At 45.8% G+C, this 24,115-nt stretch overlaps 1 protein-coding gene across 1 annotated transcript in view; it reads right to left on the reverse strand.

Moving 5' to 3' along the window:
- The window catches only part of LOC124043217 (raftlin-like), a 75,716-nt gene extending 53,238 nt beyond the window's left edge, over positions 1–22,478 (reverse strand). Inside the window, exons 1-2 of the mRNA XM_046361545.1 lie at positions 22,136–22,478; positions 8,510–8,675 (exon numbers count right to left, since the gene is read on the reverse strand). Coding sequence (XP_046217501.1) covers positions 8,510–8,657 — 148 coding nt within the window. The 5' untranslated portion in view covers positions 8,658–8,675; positions 22,136–22,478. The remainder of the gene's footprint in view (positions 1–8,509; positions 8,676–22,135) is intronic.
- Between the last annotated feature and the right edge of the window lie 1,637 nt (positions 22,479–24,115).

Below are 24,115 nucleotides of genomic sequence, written 5' to 3' on the forward strand. Positions count from 1 at the left end.
GGACCAGTGGGATAGATGGCCTCTCCTCATGACTAGAGTTGTTGACCAGTGGGATAGATGGCCTCTCCTCATGACTAGAGTTGTTGACCAGTGGGATAGATGGCCTCTCCTCATGACTAGAGTTGTTGACCAGTGGGATAGATGGCCTCTCCTCATGACTAGAGTTGTTGACCAGTGGGATAGATGGCCTCTCCTCATGACTAGAGTTGTTGACCAGTGGGATAGATGGCCTCTCCTCATGACTAGAGTTGTTGACCAGTGGATGACTAGAGTTGTTGACCTCTCCTCATGACTAGAGTTGTTGACCAGTGGGATAGATGGCCTCCTCATGACTCATGTTGACCAGATGGGACTAGATGTTGACCAGTGGGATAGATGGCCTCTCTCATGACTGGAGTTGTTGACCAGTGGGACAGATGGCCTCTCCTCATGACTAGAGTTGTTGACCAGTGGGATAGATGGCCTCTCCTCATGACTAGGAGTTGTTGACCAGTGGGACAGATGGCCTCTCATGACTCCAGTGGGATAGATGGCCTCTCCTCATGACTAGAGTTGTTGACCAGTGGGACAGATGGCCTCTCCTCATGACTAGAGTTGTTGACCAGTGGGATAGATGGCCTCTCCTCATGACTAGAGTTGTTGACCAGTGGAACAGATGGCCTCTCCTCATGACTAGAGTTGTTGGCAGTGGAACAGATGGCCTCTCCTCATGCCTCTGGAGTTGTTGACCAGTGGGATAGATGGAGGAAGTAGTGAATGACTGTTCAGTTGTTAATCAGCACTTCACTTTACCCACAGGCACTGGCCTGAGAGAAGACTGTCTGAGATCCAGCATGAGAACCACTACACTCCAGAATGGGAATTTTGAATTCTGGAATCAGAACCTTGAGCTTCCTATGCTCTTTTAATCTTGACTGGTGACGGTCTGTCTGTGTGTGTGTGTGTGTGTGCGTCAAGAGTAAGTGGGTGGTGGGGATTATTACTCACTCCCACCCCAGGGCTTATTTTACCTCCTTGACATGTCTTCAGTATATTTGATTGACTAGAGTTGAGCAGGAATATACGTGCCAAACACTGACTATAAAATACACGTCCTAATGCCCTGAGGTTCCCACCGTCAAGGTATGACACACACACACAGCTGAGATATGAGCTTGCGGGCTAGACTGCTGTTGGTCAGGGTCATAACACACTGTCTGCATCCCAAATGGCACCCTTTTCCCTACATAGTGCACTACATTTGACTAGGGCCCATAATGTCCTGTATGCTGGAAACAGGGTGCCATTTGGGAGCTAGACAAAATCTCAGTTCTTCTAGAGCATCCATAGTACAGGAAATGTTTGACCAGGTCAGAGTTCAGATGAACTGCCAGAAAACACCCCATGACATGTCTGTAGTTTAGAGAGTAAAATATTTCTTGGTCTGACTACTGTGTGGTCATTTCCCCATCCAGTCCAAGTTACATTTCAAATTCTACCAGTAAACCTCTTCATGCATTCCCTAAAGAGCTGAATATTCCCACTTCACACACTGATAGATTCCCAAAAACACACACACTCCCAGTCATTATTTATATTCTGATGCCCAATATATCATGCCCAATATATCATGTGTTTTGACAGCTCAATATATCATGTGTTTTGACAGCTCAACATATCATGTTTTTTGATAGCAAAACATGATATATTGAGCTAACTTATATTTATCATAAATTATATTTACAGTGCCGTGAAAACGTATTTGCCCCTTTTATGATTCTATCAATTTTTTGCAATATTCACCCAAAAGCTCATTTTAGATAAAGAAAACCTCAGTTAAGAAATAACAACAAATTAACAAAGTTATGCAACAGCCAATTGGGTGTTGAGTAACTTTGTCTATGAAATAAGTATGTAATCGTGTTATTTGTTCTCTCAGGTTCCCTTGATCTAATATTAGGTTTTGGTTGAAGATTTGATAACATTCAGTTTCAAAAACATGTAATATGGGGTTGAAGAAATCCTCATTGTCAATGCTGAAGGCATCCCTATCAAAACCACCCCTGACTAGTCCAGCACAGTGCGGTAATGCTGGACTCATTCACCACTTAGTGATGAAGGCACTTAGCACTGTTAGGGACATTGACCCCCAGGATGACCCTGCCTTCCTCAGGGTCCTCTCCAAGAAGAATGAGATTATGATTGCTCCAGTTAAAGCCTATTTCTTCATGGTCATTCAGAAGCCCTCAGACTGAGAGGGTCACCTCCACCATCTCTTTGCTGTAAAAGTAGAGACAATTAGGGGGAAATACCTTTTCACAGCACTGTAGCTGAATACATCACAAACTTCAGCAGCTCTATGTACACTACATATGACAGGTGGATAAAATCGAGGACACCGCCATGCAATCTCCATAGACAAACATTGGAAGTAGAATGGCCTTACAGAAGAGCTCAGTGACTTTCAACATGGCAACAGTTTGGGGAAGGCCCTTTCCTGTTTCAGCATGACAATGCCCCTGTGCACAAAGCGAGGTCCATACAGAAATGGTTTGGAATCAGTGTGGAAGAACTTGACTGGCCTGCACAGAGCCCTGACCTCAACCCAATCGAACACCTTTGGTATGAATTGGAACGGCGACTGCAAGACAGGCCCAATCGCCTAACATCAGTGCCCAACCTCACTACTGGTCTTGTGGTTGAATGAAAGCAAGTCCCCGCAGCAATGTTCCAACATCTAGTGGAAAGCCTTCCTAGAAGAGTGGAGACTGTTATAGCAGCAACGTTCCAACATCAAGTGAAAAGCCTTCGCAGAAGAGTGGAGACTGTTATAGAAGCAACATTCCAACATCAAGTGGAAAGCCTTCCCAGAAGAGTGGAGGCTGTTATAGCAGCAACATTCCAACATCAAGTGGAAAGCCTTCCCAGAAGAGTGGAGGCTGTTATTACAGCAATGTTCCAACATCTAGTGGAAAGCCTTTCCAGAAGAGTGGAGGCTGTTATAGCAGCAACGTTCCAACATCAAGTGGAAAGCCTTCCCAGAAGAGTGGAGGCTGTTATAGCAGCGACGTTCCAACATCTAGTGAAAAGCCTTCCCAGAAGAGTGGAGGCTGTTATAGCAGCAACGTTCCAACATCTAGTGGAAAGCCTTCCCAGAAGAGTGGAGGCTGTTATAGCAGCAACGTTCCAACATCTAGTGGAAAGCCTTTCCAGAAGAGTGGAGGCTGTTATAGCAGCAACGTTCCAACATCTAGTGGAACGCCTTCCCAGAAGAGTGGAGGCTGTTATAGCAGCAAAGGGGGACCAACTCCATATTAATGCCCATGATTTTGGAATGACATGTTCGAGGAGCAGATGTCCACATGCTTTTGGTCATGTAGTGTATCTTGCTCTCTCTCACACACCTGGGCGAACACAGCAGATACACAGACAGAAACGCACCAATTGAAGCTCCTATTCTGATTGATGGGATTTATAGCTTCCTGTTCATCAGTCAGAAGACTGTTTCTTTTTCTACATGCTCTAAAACTCATCAACTGACTTCGGAGTCCCGATGTGTCAGTTGAGGAGAGAAGCTTTAGTCACTGTGATCACACCTGACTCATTTTCCCACCCGCACTCTCCTCCTGTCTCTCCCTTTCCCACACCTATTCGCTCCCACTCTCTCCTTTAATGGCTCCTCCCTCCCTCCATCAGAGCAACTACCTCCCATTTCTTTTTATCACTCACACCATATCTCTCCCTTCATCACTCACACCATATCTCTCCCTTCATCTCTCCCTTCATCACTCACATCATATCTCTCCCTTCATCACTCACACCATATCTCTCCCTTCATCACTCACATCATCTCCCTCCACTTCATCATCTCCCTTCATCATCATATCTCTCCCTTCATCACTCACACCATATCTCTCCCTTCATCACTCACATCATCTCTCCCTTCATCACTCACATCATATCTCTCCCTTCATCACTCACACCATATCTCTCCCTTCATCACTCACACCATATCTCTCCCTTCATCACTCACACCATATCTCTCCCTTCATCACTCACACCATATCTCTCCCTTCATCACTCACATCATCTCTCCCTTCATCACTCACATCATATCTCTCCCTTCATCACTCACACCATATCTCTCCCTTCATCACTCACACCATATCTCTCCCTTCATCACTCACACCATCTCTCCCTTCATCACTCACACCATATCTCTCCCTTCATCACTCACACCATATCTCTCCCTTCATCACTCACACCATATCTCTCCCTTCATCACTCACATCATATCTCTCCCTTCATCACTCACACCATATCTCTCCCTTCATCACTCACACCATATCTCTCCCTTCATCACTCACACCATATCTCTCCCTTCATCACTCACACCATATCTCTCCCTTCATCACTCACACCATATCTCTCCCTTCATCACTCACACCATATCTCTCCCTTCATCACTCACACCATATCTCTCCCTTCATCACTCACATCATATCTCTCCCTTCATCACTCACACCATATCTCTCCCTTCATCACTCACACCATATCTCTCCCTTCATCACTCACACCATATCTCTCCCTTCATCACTCACATCATATCTCTCCCTTCATCACTCACACCATATCTCTCCCTTCATCACTCACATCATCTCTCCCTTCATAACTCACATCATATCTCTCCCTTCATCACTCACACCATATCTCTCCCTTCATCACTCACACCATATCTCTCCCTTCATCACTCACACCATATCTCTCCCTTCATCACTCACATCATCTCTCCCTTCATCACTCACATCATATCTCTCCCTTCATCACTCACATCATATCTCTCCCTTCATCACTCACACCATATCTCTCCCTTCATCACTCACATCATATCTCTCCCTTCATCACTCACACCATATCTCTCCCTTCATCACTCACACCATATCTCTCCCTTCATCACTCACACCATATCTCTCCCTTCATCACTCACACATATCTCTCCCTCCATCTCTCTCCCTCCATCACCCCCACTATCTCTCTCCCTCCATCACCCCCACTATCTCTCTCTCCCTCCATCACCCCTACTATCTCTCTCCCTCCATCACTCACACATATCTCTCCCTCCATCACTCACACCATCTCTCTCCTTCCATCACCCCTACTGTCTCTCTCTCCCTCCATCACCCCTACTATCTCTCTCCCTCCATCACCCCCACTATCTCTCTCTCCCTCCATCACCCCTACTATCTCTCTCCCTCCATCACTCACACCATCTCTCTCCCTCCATCACTCACACTATCTCTCTCCCTCCATCACCCCCACTAGCTCTCTCTCCCTCCATCACCCCTACTATCTCTCTCCCTCCATCACTCACACCATCTCTCTCCCTCCATCACCCCTACTATCTCTCTCCCTCCATCACCCCTACTATCTCTCTCCCTCCTTTATCAACCTGTCCAGCCCTCTCTTCTGCCAACGAGTTCTCTCTTTTCTTTGGTAGTCTGCTCACTGGTTACACTGGTCTGAGTCAATGGCTACATCCCAAATGACACGCTCTATATAGTGCACTTATTAGGGCACTAAAGGGGAAATAGTGTGTCATTTGAGACGATGATTATGTAATAAAGCAGATTGTTTTGTTGTATTCCTTCAACTGACTGTACTGCTCTGCCACTGTTACTCCTATAGAGGGAGTAGGGAGCCATTTTGGACAAATCCTGTGGTTGATTTATGGTCAAAATGGTCCAAGTGGATTCTCTGCTGCCTTGGAGGATAAAATCCCCAGCCAAGCCAATGTGTCTGACTGAATAAATAAATGTAACACAGTATCTAGGTATAGATAGTCTGAATGGATATGAGCACACAGACATGGTTATTTATTTGTCATTACTGTGTGGGAGTCATGAAGTCACAGAGGGTGAAATAATATTTCTAATGGAAACTAAATGGAATTAAACAGTGAATTTGACCGTGGGTTCTCTTCAATGTCAGACTGAGAGACAGACTGATTCCTCAATTGGACACACACGCACGCAATGATGTGCACACACACACGGTGTCTCTCTCACATACACACACACACACACACACACACACACACACACACACACACACAAATAAATCCCATTGCTGGGAATGAATCTCCACAAAATCAGATAATCCTTCAGGAATCCTTCACTCGCGCTCTTGGTCTCGCTACACTACACACACACACACACACACACACACACACACACACACACACACACACACACACACACACACACACACACACACACACACACACACACACACACACACACACACACACACACACACACACACACACACACACACACACACACAGAGCACTGAGAATATCTTCCTTGATCACTTGAGCAGAGCACTGCTATGCAGACGTAAGGAGCTCAGGTGACATCAATGAATTGACCATATAAATGACCTGCCTGTTTGTCTAGAGACATGATGACAATACAACCTACTCTGAAAACTGTCGTGTGTGTGTGTGTTTATTTATGTTTGTGTGTTTTTTATTTTTGTGTGTGTGTGTGTTTATGTTTGTGTGCACTCAAGAGAGGTTGTGAGGTTTTGTATGTGTGTGTGTGTGTTTAGGGTTTTGTGATTTTATTGTGTTTCAAGAGAGGTTGTGAGGGTTTTATTGTGAGGTTTTGTGTGTGTGTGTTTTTATTTATGTTTGTTTTTGTTGTGTGAGGTTTTGTGTGTGTGTGTGTGTTTATTTATGTTTGTGTGCACTCAAGAGAGGTTGTGAGGGTTTTATTGTGAGGTTTTGTATGTGTGTGTGTGTTTATTTATGTTTGTGATGCATGGGTATGTGTGTGTACATACGAGTCTACAGTACATGTCACGGATCCCTCAGGAACCTTCATCACGCACACCTGTCCTCTATTCCCACTGATTAGTATTTGTATATATGTGTCCTTTGGTTTCCATGGTTTTGTTGATTACTGTTCCCATGTGCGTTGGTGGTGTGAGGACCTAACCGTTGATGCAGCTGTTATGCTGCGTGTTTTATATATTGTGTATTATGGGTGTCGTTCAACAAGGTTTATCCTCTCTCTTTTGTTTGGGTAAAGCCCAGTGTTTTGTATACGTGTTTGTTTTGGGTATATTAAAACCCCTATTGTGTATTCCTGCGCCTGTCTCCAAATCCTTTATACCAGCGTGACAGTACACTATGCATGTGCTCCCATCTATCTGAGCTTATCAGAAACAGAGGCGGCTGAATTCAGAGCTGTTGTCTGGTTGGTCATGACTTCCTCTGCTAGTGGTTGAGTTCCAAATAGCAACCTAATCCCTTTATAGTGCACTATTTTTGACCTGAGCCTTATAAGTAGTGCACTTTCAAGGGAATAGGGTGCCATTTGAGATGCAAACACTGTACTGGCTGCTGAAAGTTCTGAATATGTAGCAAATTCAACAACTGACTGTGACTCAACTTCCTGCATCCATTAAATACAAGGTGAAAGAAAATGAATCTTAACATGGACAAATGGTGAGACTTAACAATCCAAAAACATCTCCCCAACTCTCTTTTTTCACTCTCTGCACAATCCCTTGTGTTCTGTCACAATAGCAGAATTAGTATATTTAGAAGCCAGCAGCCTCCTGGGGCTTCTCATCAAACAGCTCCAAAACACTGCAGGCACGCACACACACACACACACACACACACACACACACACACACACACACACACACACACACACACACACACACACACACACACACACACACACACACACACACACACACACACACACACACACACACACACACACAATTCCCTAAACACAGAACAAAACTTAAACTACACTACTCTCTCATCTCCCTTTTGTTTTGAGAGGTAGGGAGGGCGTGGATTAGTCTGTACTTGGGATGCCTCCTCAAACCAAGAGTATGTTGAAATGACAGTAGAAATGTCCACCCTGTTCCTGAAGACCGAAGTATACTTTTTTACCCCGTTTTCTCCCCAATTTCATGATATCTAAATTGGTAGTTACTGTCTTGTCCCATCGCTGCAACTCCAGTATGGACTCGGGAGAGGCGAAGGTCGAGAGCCATGCATCCTACGAAACACAACCCTTCTTCTTGACACACTGCTCAAACACAACCCTGTTTCTTGACACACTGCTCGCTTAACCCGGAAGCCAGCAGCACCAATGTGTTGGAGGAAAAACCGTCCAACTGGTGATCGTGTCAGCGTGCATGCGCCCGGCCCGCAACACGAGTCGTAACTCGGACGATGCTGGGCCAATTGTGCGCCGCCTCATGGGTCTCCTGTTCGCAGCCGGCTGCGACACAGCCTGGGATCGAACCAAGATCTGTAGTGACGCCTCTAGCACTGTGATGCAGTGCCTTAGACCACTGCTCCACTCGGGAGGCCCAAAGTAGACTTCTAGCCACTTCATATACATCTGGATGGAGTCCTGTCTAATCTGTTCTGATGACTAAGAGTCGAATTGGAATTGACTACTGGATCTAGAAGAGTGTGTGTGTCTGTCCGTATACGTACCTTCTTTCCCCAGCAGGAAGTCCAGGAAGTGGTAGGTGTAGGCCACGCCCACCTTGGTCTCCACCTGTGGCCGTCGGAGGGTTGAAAAAATCTTCCCGGGACTCCTCTCCTCCCCCTCCCTCCGCAGCTTAGGAAGCCTGCAGCCCATCACCCTGCAGGCAGAGGGCTGGGGGGAGAGACAGACAGAGAAAGAGGAGATGGACAATTGAAAGGAAGAGAGAATGCCAGGGAGATAAGAGAGAGAGGAGGAGGGAGAATGAGATGGAGAGAAAGAGGAGTGAGAGAGAGAGAGAGTGAAGGAGAGAGAATGAGATGGAGAGAAAGAGTGAGAGAGAGAGTGAAGGGGAGAGAGATGGAGAGAAAGAGAGAGAGAGAGAGAGAGAGAGAAGTGAGAGGAGTGGATGAAGAGAGAGGGAAGGGGAGAGAGAGAGACGGAAGGGGAGAGAGATGGAGAGAGAGAGAGAGTGAGAGGAGTGGGTGAGAGAGAGGGAAGGGGAGAGAGAGAGATGGAAGGGGAGAGAGATGGAGAGAGAGAGAGAGAGAGAGAGAAGGAGAGAGAGAGAGGAAAGGAAGGGAAGGGGAGGGAGAGATGGAAGGGGAGAGAGAGATGATGGAGAGAGAGAGAGAGAGAGAGAGAGAGAGAGAGAGAGAGAGAGAGAGAGAGAGAAGGAGAGAGAGAGAGAGAGGGAAGGGAGAGAGGGGAAGGAAGGGAAGGGGAGGGAGAGATGGAAGGGGAGAGAGAGATGGAGAGAGAGAGAGAGAGGGAAGGAGAGAGAGAGAGAGGGAAGGGGGAAGGGGAGGGAGAGATGGAAGGGGAGAGAGAGATGGAGAGAGAGGAGTGAGAACATATTTGCATAAAGAAAAACTTGTTTCTAAATATATAACAGTCAGAGACAAGGTGTTGCATCAGAGCATTAAATCCTCCCTCTGCCTGCCGTGAGACACAACCATGGGGTGTAATGTGTCACAACACACACACACAACCATGCACACACACAGGCACAAACACAGACACACACGAATAATACAGGAATATGAATGTGTCAACCATTACATGCCTGGTCGCCTCGGATACGGACATCCTGGTAATCAAATCTGGGCGATTGGGAGCGACATGTTTGATTAGAATGAGTTAAAGCAGAAATGAGAGACTGATTTCTTGCCCTGTTGACCATGACGACATTAGGACTGGAGGAGACGAGAGAAGGAAAGGAGAGGAGGAGGAGAGGAGGGAAGCTAAGGAGAAGACATACTGATAAAGGGTAAACGTGTAGAGCACAGTATAGAACCATAGAGGAGAAAAGAAGCAAACAGAACTAAGGATGACAGTTAAGGAACTAGGAATGACAGTTAAGGAACTAGGAATGACAGTTAAGGAACTAGGAATGACAGTTAAGGAACTAGGAATGACAGTTAAGGAACTAGGAATGACAGTTAAGGGAAAGGGGGATACCTATTCAGTTGTACAACTGAATGCATTCAACTGAAATGTGTCTTCTGCATTTAACCCCTCTGAATCAGAGAGGTGCGAGGGGCTGCCATAACCCACATCACTGTCACGACTCCCACCGAAGGTGGCTCCTCTTCCTGTTCGGGCGGCGCTCGGCGTTCGTCGTCACTGGTCTACTAGCTGCCACCGATCCCCTTTTCCATTTCTGTTAGTTTTGTCTTGTTGGTTCACCTGTTTCTAGGTTTTAGTTAGGGCTATTTAAGCCGGTTATGCCCGCCTGCTTTTGTGCAGGCTTGTTTCTCTGTTCATTTTTGTGGTTGTGCGAGTTTCTTGTTTTCTCTGGTCTGTTTGGTTCCTGTTTTTGGGCCGGTCATTTGTATGCGCCTGGTGTTTTGGCGTGACCGTTTTCTGTTCCGGAATAAACACATTGTCCTTTACCTTCTGCACTCTACGCCTGACTCCACACCCACTACTCCTAGAAGTCTCTCTACGCCTGACTCCACACCCACTACTCCTAGAAGTCTCTCTACGCCTGACTCCACACCCACTACTCCTAGAAGTCTCTCTACGCCTGACTCCACACCCACTACTCCTAGAAGTCTCTCTACGCCTGACTCCACACCCACTACTCCTAGAAGTCTCTCTACGCCTGACTCCACACCCACTACTCCTAGAAGTCTCTCTACGCCTGACTCCACACCCACTACTCCTAGAAGTCTCTCTACGCCTGACTCCACACCCACTACTCCTAGAAGCCTCTCTACGCCTGACTCCACACCCACTACTCCTAGAAGTCTCTCTACGCCTGACTCCACACCCACTACTCCTAGAAGTCTCTCTACGCCTGACTCCACACCCACTACTCCTAGAAGTCTCTCTACGCCTGACTCCACACCCACTACTCCTAGAAGTCTCTCTACGCCTGACTCCACACCCACTACTCCTAGAAGTGCGTAACACCGAATCCACACCCACTACTCCTAGAAGTGTGTAATAATCACGTCTTCGGCACACGGGAACAGTGTGTTAACTGCCTTGCTCTGGGGCAGAACGACAGATTTTTACCTTGTCAGCTCGGGGATTCAATCCAGCAACCTTTCAGTTACTGGCCCAACAAACCAAAAGGAACTAGGGATGACAGTTAGGGAACTAGGGGTGACAGTTAGGGAACTAGGGGTGACAGTTAGGGAACTAGGGGTGACAGTTAGGGAACTAGGGGTGACAGTTAGGGAACTAGGGGTGACAGTTAGGGAAAAGAGGAAAACAGAGAAAGAAGGGGAAAGGCAGGGGAGAGGAACGGAGGAGGAGTAGATGAGGATTTCGAGAGGACAGGGGATATGAGCGAGAAAACATGAGAGAAGAAGAGAGGAGGAGAAGAAGAAGAGAGGAACGGAGGCTCCAGAAGTCAGTTGGGTGGAGCGGAGCATTGTCAGGCTAATCCGTTGTGACAGCGTCGCTACGCTCAGACCGTCTCTGCGGTTACGTTAATATCCCCGCCAGACATGGCTGGTTAGAGCCGCACGGAGAAGACAGTGTGTGTGTGTGTGTGTGTGGGGTTAAAGTCACACTGAGCCAATACGGAAAGGTGTGTGTGTGTGTGTGTGTGTGTGTGTGTGTGTGTGTGTGTGTGTGTGTGTGTGTGTGTGTGTGTGTGTGTGTGTGTGTGTGTGTGTGTGTGTGTGTGTGTGTGTGTGTGTGTGTGTGTGTGTGTGAATGAGGAGAATGTGGACCAACCTCAGCCAGGCAGGGTGTGTGTGTGAGCAGAGTGTTCACCAAGTCCCTTTAGGCTCACAGCAGCTCAGACACAGACATTAACTGAACTAACAGCAAAACAGACTGCATAGAGTCACAGATTTACAACATACAGTGGGGCAAAAAAGTATTTAGTCAGCCACCAATTGTGCAAGTTCTCCCACTTAAAAAGATGAGGCCTGTAATTTTCATCATAGGTACACTTCAACTATGACAGACAAAATGAGAAAAACAAAATCCAGAAAAATCACATTATAGGATTTTTTATGAATTTATTTGCAAATTATGGTGGAAAATAAGTATTTGATCACCTTCAAACAAGCAAAATTTCTGGCTCTCACAGACCTGTAACTTCTTATTTAAGAGGCTCCTCTGTCCTCCACTCGTTACCTGTATTAATGGCACTTGTTTGAACTTGTTATCAGTATAAAAGACACCTGTCCACAACCTCAAACAGTCACACTCCAAACTCCAGTATGGCCAAGAGCAAAGAGCTGTCACACCAGAAACAAAATTGTAGACCTGCACCAGGCTGGGAAGACTGAATCTGCAATAGGTAAGCAGCTTGGTTTGAAGAAATCAACTGTGGGAGAAACTATTAGGAAATGGAAGACATACAAGACCACTGATAATCTCCCTCGATCTGGGGCTCCACGCAAGATCTCACCCCGTGGGGTCAAAATGATCACAAGAACGGTGAGCAAAAATCCCAGAACCACACGGGGGGACCTAGTGAATGACCTGCAGAGAGCTGGGACCAAAGTAACAAAGCCTACCATCAGTAACACACTACGCCGCCAGGGACTCAAATCCTGCAGTGCCAGACGTGTCCCCCTGTTTAAGCCAGTACATGTCCAGGCCCGTCTGAAGTTTGCTAGAGAGCATTTGGATGATCCAGAAGAAGATTAGGAGAATGTCATATGGTCAGATGAAACCAAAATAGAACTTTTTGGTAAAAACTCAACTCGTCGTGGACAAAGAATGCTGAGTTGCATCTAAAGAACACCATACCTACTATGAAGCATGGGGGTGGAAACATCATGCTTTGGGGCTCTTTTTCTGCAAAGGGACCAGGACGACTGATCCGTGTAAAGGAAAGAATGAATGGGGCCATATATCGTGAGATTTTGAGTGAAAACCTCCTTCCATCAGCAAGGGCATTGAAGATGAAACGTGGCTGGGTCTTTCAGCATGACAATGATCCCAAACACACCGCCTGGGCAACGAAGGAGTGGCTTCGAAGGAAGCATTTCAAGGTCCTGGAGTGGCCTAGCCAGTCTCCAGATCTCAACCCCGTAGAAAATCTTTGGAGGGAGTTGAAAGTCCGTGTTGCCCAGCAACAGCCCCAAAACATCACTGCTCTAGAGGAGATCTGCATGGAGGCCTCTCTCATCTTTTTAAGTGGGAGAACTTGTACAATTGGTGGCTGACTAAATACTTTTTTGCCCCATTGTATAGCCTCTCAATGCTGGTGATGAAGTGTGTTTGTGCAGCAGAGAGTAACATGCTTGCCTAAAAGTTAAAAACGTATAATGAACACATAGCCACGGGAAGTAGGGGTGCTGCAGCAACCCCTGAGAAATCAGAATAAAACATATATTTTTTCTACTAGTCCTGTATTTGCTAACTGTTCGAACTGAATTTGGTAAAAGGGCTTTTATGTACTCTGCGCCATCGGCTTAGAACGACTTACAAAATACTTTTAAACTGGAAGAACTTGTCCCGATTGGTGTTTTTAAATCATTGATGAAGGATTTTGAGGCTGATTCCTTAACTTTCCAATGTTTTTAATTAGCTGTTTTATGATTGTGTTGTACTCCTGTGAATTAAATGTATTTTTTTTCTAGATTACCTGTAGTTTTTCATGTTAACTGTCTGGAATTGTGTAATGACTTTGTGTTGCCTATCTGGCCAGGATGCTCTTGAAAAAGATTTCAAATCAGCACTTCCTGGTTAAATAAAGGTTCAATAAATATCTGCAGCGAGGGAAGTACTGCGCTGGGCCTTAACAGCTATGAATAAACAATATTTTAGATGCAATCACATAATTCATCTTCCCCTAGATTGTTTTCTCTCCTTACTCATGCAGGTAAATTCATGGAGAACACGCCTTCATTTTCAATAACTTCAAGAGGAAACTCATCTTCAGGCTGTTATCTTCTATAATGAGTTGGAGAGCAAATTCTCTCACACAGAGAGAGAGCGGGATTGAGAGAGGGATTGAGAGAGAGGGAAGATGGAGTGAGAGATACTCTCTTGCTTCTCTCTCTCTCTCACTCCATCTTCCCCCTCTCAATGTCTCTCACCGGAGTGAGAGAGAAAAACAAGAGAGTGAGTATTGCAGGGGGAGAGTGAGAGGAGGGGAGAGAAACCTCCAGACAGCCCTAGCCTCCACCAGACTCTCCAGTCGACGAGCATCATCGCACAGAGACAAAGTATTGCCATGGGAACTGGCTCCTTCACAGAACAGGCACTGGCTGTCATTCATTCCCTGCCTGTCTTCCCTCCATCCTGTCCTCCATCCTCCCTCCCTCTTACATTCACCATCTATTCCCTCCATCCCCTGTCCCTACATTCACCATCTATTCCCTCCATCTCCCTCCCTCTTACATTCACCATCTATTCCCTCCATCCTGTCCCTACATTCACCATCTATTCCCTCCATCCCCTGTCCCTACATTCACCATTTATTCCCTCAATCCCCTGTCCCTACATTCACCATCTATTCCCTCCATCCTGTTTCTACATTCACCATTTATTCCCTCCATCCCCTGTCCCTACATTCACCATCTATTCCCTCCATCCTGTTTCTACATTCACCATCTATTCCCTCCATCCTGTCCCTACATTCACCATCTATTCCCTCCATCCTGTTTCTACATTCACCATCTATTCCCTCCATCCCCTGTCCCTACATTCACCATCTATTCCCTCCATCCTCTGTCCCTACATTCACCATCTATTCCCTCCATCCCCTGTCCCTCCATCCTCTGTCCCTACATTCACCATCTATTCCCTCCATCCTCTGTCCCTACATTCACCATCTATTCCCTCCATCCCCTGTCCCTACATTCACCATCTATTCCCTCCATCCCCTGTCCCTCCATCCTCTGTCCCTACATTCACCATCTATTCCCTCCATCCCCTGTCCCTACATTCACCATCTATTCCCTCCACCCCCTGTCCCTACATTCACCATCTATTCCCTCCATCCCCTGTCCCTACATTCACCATCTATTCCCTCCATCCCCTGTCCCTACATTCACCATCTATTCCCTCCACCCCCTGTCCCTACATTCACCATCTATTCCCTCCACCCCCTGTCCCTACATTCACCATCTATTCCCTCCACCCCTGTCCCTACATTCACCATCTATTCCCTCCATCCCCTGTCCCTACATTCACCATCTATTCCCTCCATCCCCTGTCCCTACATTCACCATCTATTCCCTCCATCCCCTGTCACTACATTCACCATCTATTCCCTCCACCCCCTGTCCCTCCATCCCCTGTCCCTACATTCACCATCTATTCCCTCCATCCCCTGTCCCTACATTCACCATCTATTCCCTCCATCCCTGTCCCTACATTCACCATCTATTCCCTCCACCCCCTGTCCCTACATTCACCATCTATTCCCTCCACCCCCTGTCCCTACATTCACCATCTATTCCCTCCACCCCCTGTCCCTACATTCACCATCTATTCCCTCCATCCCGTCACTACATTCACCATCTATTCCCTCCATCCCCTGTCCCTACATTCACCATCTATTCCCTCCACCCCCTGTCCCTACATTCACCATCTATTCCCTCCATCCCCTGTCCCTACATTCACCATCTATTCCCTCCACCCCCTGTCCCTACATTCACCATCTATTCCCTCCATCCCCTGTCCCTACATTCACCATCTATTCCCTCCATCCCGTCCCTACATTCACCATCTACTCCCTCCATCCACCATCTATTTCCTCCGTCCACCATCTACTCCCTCCATCCACCATCTACTCCCTCCGTCCACCATCTACTCCCTCCGTCCACCATCTATTCCCTCCGTCCACCATCTATTCCCTCCATCCACCATCTATTCCCTCCATCCACCATCTATTCCCTCCATCCACCATCTATTCCCTCCGTCCACCATCTACTCCCTCCGTCCACCATCTACTCCCTCCGTCCACCATCTACTCCCTCCGTCCACCATCTACTCCCTCCGTCCACCATCTACTCCCTCCGTCCACCATCTATTCCCTCCGTCCACCATCTATTCCCTCCGTCCACCATCTACTCCCTCCGTCCACCATCTATTCCCTCCATCCACCATCTACTCCCTCCGTCCACCATCTATTCCCTCCATCCACCATCTACTCCCTCCATCCACCATCTACTCCCTCCATCCACCATCTACTCCCTGCATCCACCATCTATTCCCTCCATCCACCATCTACTCCCTCCGTCCACCATCTACTCCCTCCGTCCACCATCTACTCCCTCCGTCCACCATCTACTCCCTCCGTCCACCATCTACTCCCTCCATCCACCATCTACTCCCTCCATCCACCATCTATTCCCTCCATCCACCATCTATTCCCTCCATCCACCATCTATTCCCTCCATCCACCATCTGTTCTCTCCATCCCTACATTCCCCCTCCTCACTCCTTACCATGTTTCTCTCCTTACATTTCCCCTCTGTCCATGTGTCTCTCATACAGTAGCCCTCTCTCATCAATTTAGACATTCCCTTCCTTCCTGCCTCCCTTCCTCCCTCCGTTACTCCCCCACTCCCTCCCTTCGGTTCACATCTCCTATTGCTCTAACAGCAGAAGGTGCTTTTCCCATAAAGTAGTCCAACCACATTCTCCACCAATCCTGTAAGAGACTGCTTCCGTTATTAGAAGACACAGATAAACTACAACCACACTGTCCTCTGTGCCCTGGGCCTGTAAACACACTGTTTGTATGCTAGCTAGCACACAGGGAGAACATGAAGGTTAAAGTAAGGCAGGAGGAGACACGCTTTTAATTGGTTCCACTGTTGAAGCTTTTAAAGGCCCAGAGCAGTCATTTTTTATCTCAATATCAAATCAATTAAGTACCTTACTGTTGTTATTTTTTTCACTAAAAATTGTACAAAAAAAATAGCTTTTTAGCAAACAGCAATTTCCCAAGCAACAATTTTGCTAAGACTGCCTGGGAGTGGTCTGAGTGAGGGGCCTAATTGGATGAGCCTAATGCGAGGGATCTGTGACCTAAACACAAGCTATTATTGGCAGAGAGGTTTGAAACTCTGTTTTTGTTCTATTAACTTATTACCGCATGGTGATGTCACCAGGCAGGCCAAAACTCATGTGAACTTTTCAAACAGCTCTTACACTAAAATTACATTATCTTAATTTTCACAATATTATTCCAAACTCAGTGTGGAAATATATATAAAATGTTTTATGACTGCACTGGGCCTTTAACTGGTTCTACTGTTGAAGCTTTTAACTGGTTCTACTGTCCTGTTCCAAGCTTTTAACTGGTTCTACTGTCCTGTTCCAAGCTTTTATTTATCTAGGCAAGTCCGTTAATAACAAATTCTTATTTACAATGTTGGCCTACCAAAAGGCAAAAGCTCTCCTTCGGGGACTGAGGCTGAGATTAAAAATATACGACAGAACACACATCACAACAAGAGAGACACCACAACACTACATAAAGAGAGACCTAAAGACAACAACATAGCATGGCAGCAACACATGACAACACAGCATGGTAGCACCACAAAACATGGTACAAACATTGGGCACAGACAACACCACAAAGTGCAAGAAGGCAGAGACAACAATACATCACGCAAAGCAGCCACAACTCTCAGTAAGAGTGTCCATGATTGAATCTTTGAATGAAGAGATGGAGATAAAACTGTCCAGTTTGAGTGTTTTATGCAGCTTGTTCCAGTCGCTAGCTGCAGTGAACTGAAAAGAGGAGCGATCCAGGGATGTGTGCGCTTTGGGGACCTGTAACAGAATGTGACTGGCAGAACGGGTGTTGTATGTGGAGGATGAGGGCTGCAGTAGGTATCTCAGATAAGAGGGAGTGAGGCCTAAGAGGGTTTCAATAAGCCTCAACCAGTGGGTCACAAGTATACACATATGACAAGTTTACAGAGGAGTATAGAGTGCAGTGATGTGTCCTATAAGGAGCATTGAGGGCAAAACTGATGGCCAAATGGTAAAGAACATCTATCATCTTTTAACTGGTTCTGCTGTTCTGTTATAAACATTTACCTGGTTCTACTGTTCTGTTCCAATCTTTTACCTGGATCTTCCTGCTCTACCTGTGTGTGGTTTGAAGAGTTGGGCTTTTATGATGATGATGCACTGTGGTCCCTAATAACTGCTCAGCGCTACCTGTGGAGATCAAGTTACCCTTTAGCATCATCATCATCATCATCATCATCATCGTCATCATCATCATCATCCTATCACAAGGTTGAGGGGTGAGGCATCTAAACCACCAGTAAAAAGAGACCTTAGGAACGGCAAGAGGACTGGGGTTTTAGGAGCTTTGCGCTGGGGTCTTTTTGTTGAAGTGTCATCATTTCAAGGAGAGAGCACACACAGAACACACAGCGGTAGACTTACCATTAGGCAGACGAGGCAATTGCCTCAGGCCTCACATCATCAAGGGGCCTCAAGAGCTGGGCATATATAATTTAAATATAATTTCACAGCTTGAGGACCCCCCATGCTCCACTCTACCCTGACAGAGTTTGTGCTTTGTTTCCCTTGATATGATTGAAAACGTGACTTTCACTGAAATTAAGCTGCAGCAATGAGGTGTGTTCAGAGCAGAGAAAATCAAATACAAAAATAACCTAAATTAATGCATTTCTTTCACAAAAAGACAGGTACTGTACTGCTGATAATAGTGCCATTTTCGTCAAGGCCCATGTCATACTATTTTTGGCCAGACAGCATCAGTTACACGGGCTACATATAGTAAAACAGAGAGGCGTTGTTTCGCTCGCTCGGATGCTTTCTCTCATGTAAAATGGTTTCAGATGCTGGAATGATTTATTTTGGGATGAACCCACAAACCCTCGCCCATACCCGGGTGCGAACCAGGGACCTTCTGCACACATCAACAACAGTCACCCTCGAAGCATCGTTACCCATCGCTCCACAAAAGCCGCGGCCCTTGCAGAGCAAGGGGAACTACTACTTCAAGGTCTCAGAGCAAGTGACGTAACCGATTGAAACGCTATTTAGCGCACACCGCTAACTAAGCTAGCCGTTTCACATCCGTTACACTCACCCCCCTTTTGACCTTCCTCCTTTTTCCGCAGCAACCAGTAATCCGGGTCAACAGCATCAATGTAACAGTATAATTTTAAACTGTCCCCTCGCCCATACCCGGGCGCGAACCAGGGACCTTCAGCACACATCGACAACAGTCACCCACGAAGCATCGTTACCCATCGCTCCACAAAAGCCACGGCCCTTGCAGAGCAAGGGGAACTACTACTTCAAGGTCTCAGAGCAAGTGACGTAACCGATTGAAACGCTATTTAGCGCACACCGCTAACTAAGCTAGCCGTTTCACATCCGTTACACACACACAGAACACACAGCGGCAGACTTACCATTAGGCAGACGAGGCAATTGCCTCAGGCCTCACATCATCAAGGGGCCTCAAGAGCTGGGCATATATAATTTAAATATAATTTCACAGCTTGAGGACCCCCCATGCTCCACTCTACCCTGACAGAGTTTGTGCTTTGTTTCCCTTGATATGATTGAAAACGTGACTTTCACTGAAATTAAGCTGCAGCAATGAGGTGTGTTCAGAGCATAGAAAATAAAATACAAAAATAACCTAAATTAATGCATTTATTTCACAAAAAGACAGGTACTGTACTGCTGATAATAGTGCCATTTTCGTCAAGGCCCATGTCATACTATTTTTGGCCAGACAGCATCAGTTACACGGGCTACATATAGTAAAACAGAGGGGCGTTGTTTCGCTCGCTCGGATGCTTTCTCTCCTGTAAAATGGTTTCGGATGCTGGAATTATTTATTTTGGGATGAACCCACAAAGGTAACCTACTTTTTGAAGTGATTTGTTTGACAATCAGGTGAAAACATGAATGGTTGTGTTCATGGCATATTAAGAAGGTAATCCATTTTTACATTATTGTCACGACTTCAGCCGAAGTTGGTCCCTCTCCTTGTTCGGGCGGTGTTCGGCGGTCACCGGCTTTCTAGTCACCACGGATCCATGTTTCATTTTCGTTTTGTCTTCATTATACACACATGGTTTCCATTCCATAATCAATGTTCCTTATTTAACCCTCTGGCTGACTCTGTTTATCCATTCACCTAATCGCTGACAATTCTAGTAATTTTGCACTCTCTTACTCAGGGATTCAAACCAGCAACCTTTCGGTTACTGTCCCAACGTTCTTTACTGTAACTGCTGGCTACCTGCCACTGTATTACATTTTTACAGTTAAATTACATATTTATTATAAAACCATTTATAGTACTGGCCTCTGCCTGGGGTCTCCAAATCACTAAACCCACCAGTGCACGCACACACGCATACACACACGCAGGCAGGCAGGCAGGCAGGCAGGCAGGCAGGCAGGCAGGCAGGCAGGCAGGCAGGCAGGCAGGCAGGCAGGCAGGCAGGCAGGCAGGCAGGCAGGCAGGCAGGCAGGCAGGCACTAAACTAGCATTAAAAGACCAGCAAAGGAATGAGGAAAGAGAGAACAGATAAAGATACGAAGGTAGGGGGCATCTCATTAGAGCTGCTCTCCTAACAGAGTATTTTAAATGACAGCGCAACCAACACGGATTACACACGAGGATAATCCGTCTGTGCTGTACCAATGCTCCTCTCTCGGCAATCTTCTGGGAAACGCAAGGGTGCGGAGAAACGCCATTCATCTACCGCTGATAGCGAGTGCGGGATAGGCACGCAGATGAGAAGACACACTAAATATAGAAGAAGATGCAAGGAGAGGATGAAAAGAGAGGGAACGAGAGAGAGAGCGCGTAGGAGTGTCAAATCGCTCAGAGGGAGGCATGATCCCTGAAGAAATAACATTTACCTAAACGGGTGTAGGCTATATAATGAAGATGATTTTGCACTTAAGAGGAAAAACCTTCTTTGACATTCATGAATTGCCTGCAAACAGTGTCATCCAATTCATTTCAATGTGTAGCCTAGCCTACTTTCCATGAATTGGACCAGAAGTATTGTGTAACACTATGAATTTTTAAGAGACGTTTCATTTGTGATTTAAAAACCTTAAAAAGGCCCATTGCAGTCAAACGTTATTTAGCGGTATTTTATATATATTTCCACATTATGAGGTTGGAATAATAGTGTGACATTCTGAAAATTATGATAATGCCATTTTAGTATAAGAGCTGTTTGAAAAGACAGGCTAAAATGCCATCCCTGACATTTCAGGCTGTCTGGTGCCTTCACCTGACGGTAAATTAGTTAATACACCAATAAGACCTCTGCCAAAACCAGCGAGTTTTCGGTTTTCCCCTCCTTACTCACAGAACACTGCCAGACAGTCATAGCAAAATTCTTGCTTGAGATATTGCTATTTGCTAAGATGCTAATTTTATTTCTGGTTGACCATTTTGATTGAAAATCATCACATTAATTGTTGCTCAGAAACCATTTGATATTGAGATAAAAACGGCTGAATTTGACCTTTAAGAAAACGCCAACGGTAAATTGCACGAGACATGGAGTGCGCCTGTGGGTTTGCCTTTTTGCTCCTGCACGCTCACCGCACGTGGCGAACTGCTTGGTGCGCATTATAACGATGGCAGTTTAGCAAACTGGAAATTATACATGACAGGTCGCTTACGCACGGAATGACTCTCTCCACATTTCCCCCGCTCACGCCATCTCTCCAGCTGCGCTTGACACAATTTACTCTGTCACGAATATCTGGGCTTTAGCCTCTGCTTGGAATACAAACCACACATAGTATCTGGCACAGGCATCACAATCAACACAATACAGGAGACAAGACTCGTTTTAGGCAACAGGTTTTGGCAGAACGTAAGTACAGACTATTGGAGAGAATTGGTGGGTTGTTAACCGTTGTGACCCGAACTTGTGCTGTGCCCATCAAACGAGCCCGTGTATATGGGATCCATCCGGCTACTTCCCCCGCCGTCAAAAGTTAACGCTGCACAGTTGAGCCAACACGTCTCATAAAACATCTCGCAAGATGTATGTTTTGTATTTGAGGCCCGAGAGATGTTGGGCCGTAAAACACATTATGAGAATACTTGGTTTCATCTAAGCACATAACACCCGTGAACTCTGACCTACATGTCCATATCTCAATTCATAAACATATTTCATTTGTTTTTAAGAGTAGACAAACAAAAGGTCGCCTACCGTTTGGAATCACCCGTAAGAGAAGTCTCTCGACAAGTCAGGACGCATGCGTAAGCGATGTGCTCATGTTTTTACACGGTCACCGACACACAAACCCGAACTTTCTCTGGTGTCTTCACCCTGAGCGCCTGTCTGTCAATCCCCTGTCCTCTGCGTGATCACCACGGTTGACGAGCCACGAACAGCCGTTAAGGTCATGCTGCTCCGGTAACGGGAAAGCCCGAATCCTCCCTCTGACAACTGTACTGTACTGTACTGTATCTCTCCTGCAGCCCGACGCGCGTGATAACAGTGTGTGAGGAGTTCTCTCCTCCTGCTCTCTCCCTCTGTGTGCGAGAGGAAGTCTGCCTTTCCATTTCCCTCTGCTTAGTGAACAGTCGCAGAAGGCTGATTTAACATACACGGAGGGAAGATTAAGAGTGTATGTGAAGAGGATGCCACAGAGACTGTAAAAGTCAAGCTTAAGTACTTAATCAGAACTACCATAAGAGCATGCTACAGCAAATGCTTTATGTCCATTTGTGGGGAAATTGAGATTGTGTGTGTTGTCTGGGTTCAGTTAGTCATGGACAAAAGTGTTTTTATGGTAAGGGATTCAAATCTGTGTTATAAGGAGGTCAACGTGTGTGTATGTGAGTGTGTGTCCAGGGTGTCTGGGATTCATGAAAGACAGCAGTCAACACTGTAAATTCATTTTTCATAAGGGCTATCCAGACTGCTCCATAATTCAGAGCAGTCTGTCTGTCGGGGGGCAGTCACATCATCATACTGCTGTTTGTGAGAACAAAATGGTCTGTGACAGAACATTATGGTCAGTTATGTTGCCATGACAGAAAGTCAGCTCTGACCAACCAGCAGCCACTTCTGGGGTGTATGCCCAAATCAGAGGAACTAATCTAAATTTGTCCAATAATAAATTGTTTTCCGTTGCAAAATATTTTGCTACGGTGTGCACTAACGAATACACTGCAGGTACACAGACAAAAAAATAACCACCCTGGGTCACAAATTGTGTGCGTACCATCACCAAATCATAACAAATAAAACAAAGCTGACTTAAGTTAGGGCCAGCTTCATACTTTAATTGACTGTAGTAGAATCGTTAGGCATGTCTGCTCTTTGGATCACACTCTGGGTGTTGACCAACTTCAGATGTCAACCAGTCCACAGTGAAGACAGAGCATCTATGCAACAGTAAACAGATAAATATTTCAGAAACAATCTTCTGGGAAGAAACTCCAAGGGTTATAATACAAAGCAGGATCAATGAGTTAGCCAGCTAACTTTCACAAACAACCAGAAATAACAAAAGATTGTCTGGTTCATTATATCAAATCTAAACTTGGATGTGTGTTTGTGGTTGAGTCAATTCTTTGACAATTCCAATTTCAAGCTTATCTTTCAAAAAAATTAAAATAGAAATGTATTTGGGAAACACTGGCTTAGAAGACAAAGACAGGGAGTCAACAAATCTCTCAACTGATGTATCAAATAAATATCTTGAAATGCAAAATGTGTTTATCAATTTTAAATGCAACCAGTTAATCCGTCGGGCTGAAAAGTGATTAGAATCAAACTGAAAATATGGTATTAATACATCATAAACACATCAAATCACACCACCTCAAAAACAAAAAAAAAAAAGAAAGAAAAACATTCTTACAAAACACACTTGGTCAACAAATCAATCAGTGCAACAACAACAAATATGCATAAAGTGAACTTTAAGAGAACTTCAACCATTAGTGATGGAACGCATTGCTGTTAGTTATGTCCTTCATTTCAGAGTGAATGAAAACAGGTTTCCCGACCCAGGCTGCTGGGCTGCATTATAAAAGTAGTTTATCAACACCGTCAGGTGAAATTGACTCAATGATTTTCCTCTTGTCGACGTACTGCAAGAGCTGGAACCGTCTAAGAAACATTGGCCACAGGATCCATAACTTAAGAAACGGCAACACTCAGAGGCTTATTCCCTAT

Source organism: Oncorhynchus gorbuscha, linkage group LG09 (assembly GCF_021184085.1).
Source record: "Oncorhynchus gorbuscha isolate QuinsamMale2020 ecotype Even-year linkage group LG09, OgorEven_v1.0, whole genome shotgun sequence".
Classification (NCBI taxonomy): Eukaryota; Metazoa; Chordata; class Actinopteri; order Salmoniformes; family Salmonidae; genus Oncorhynchus; species Oncorhynchus gorbuscha.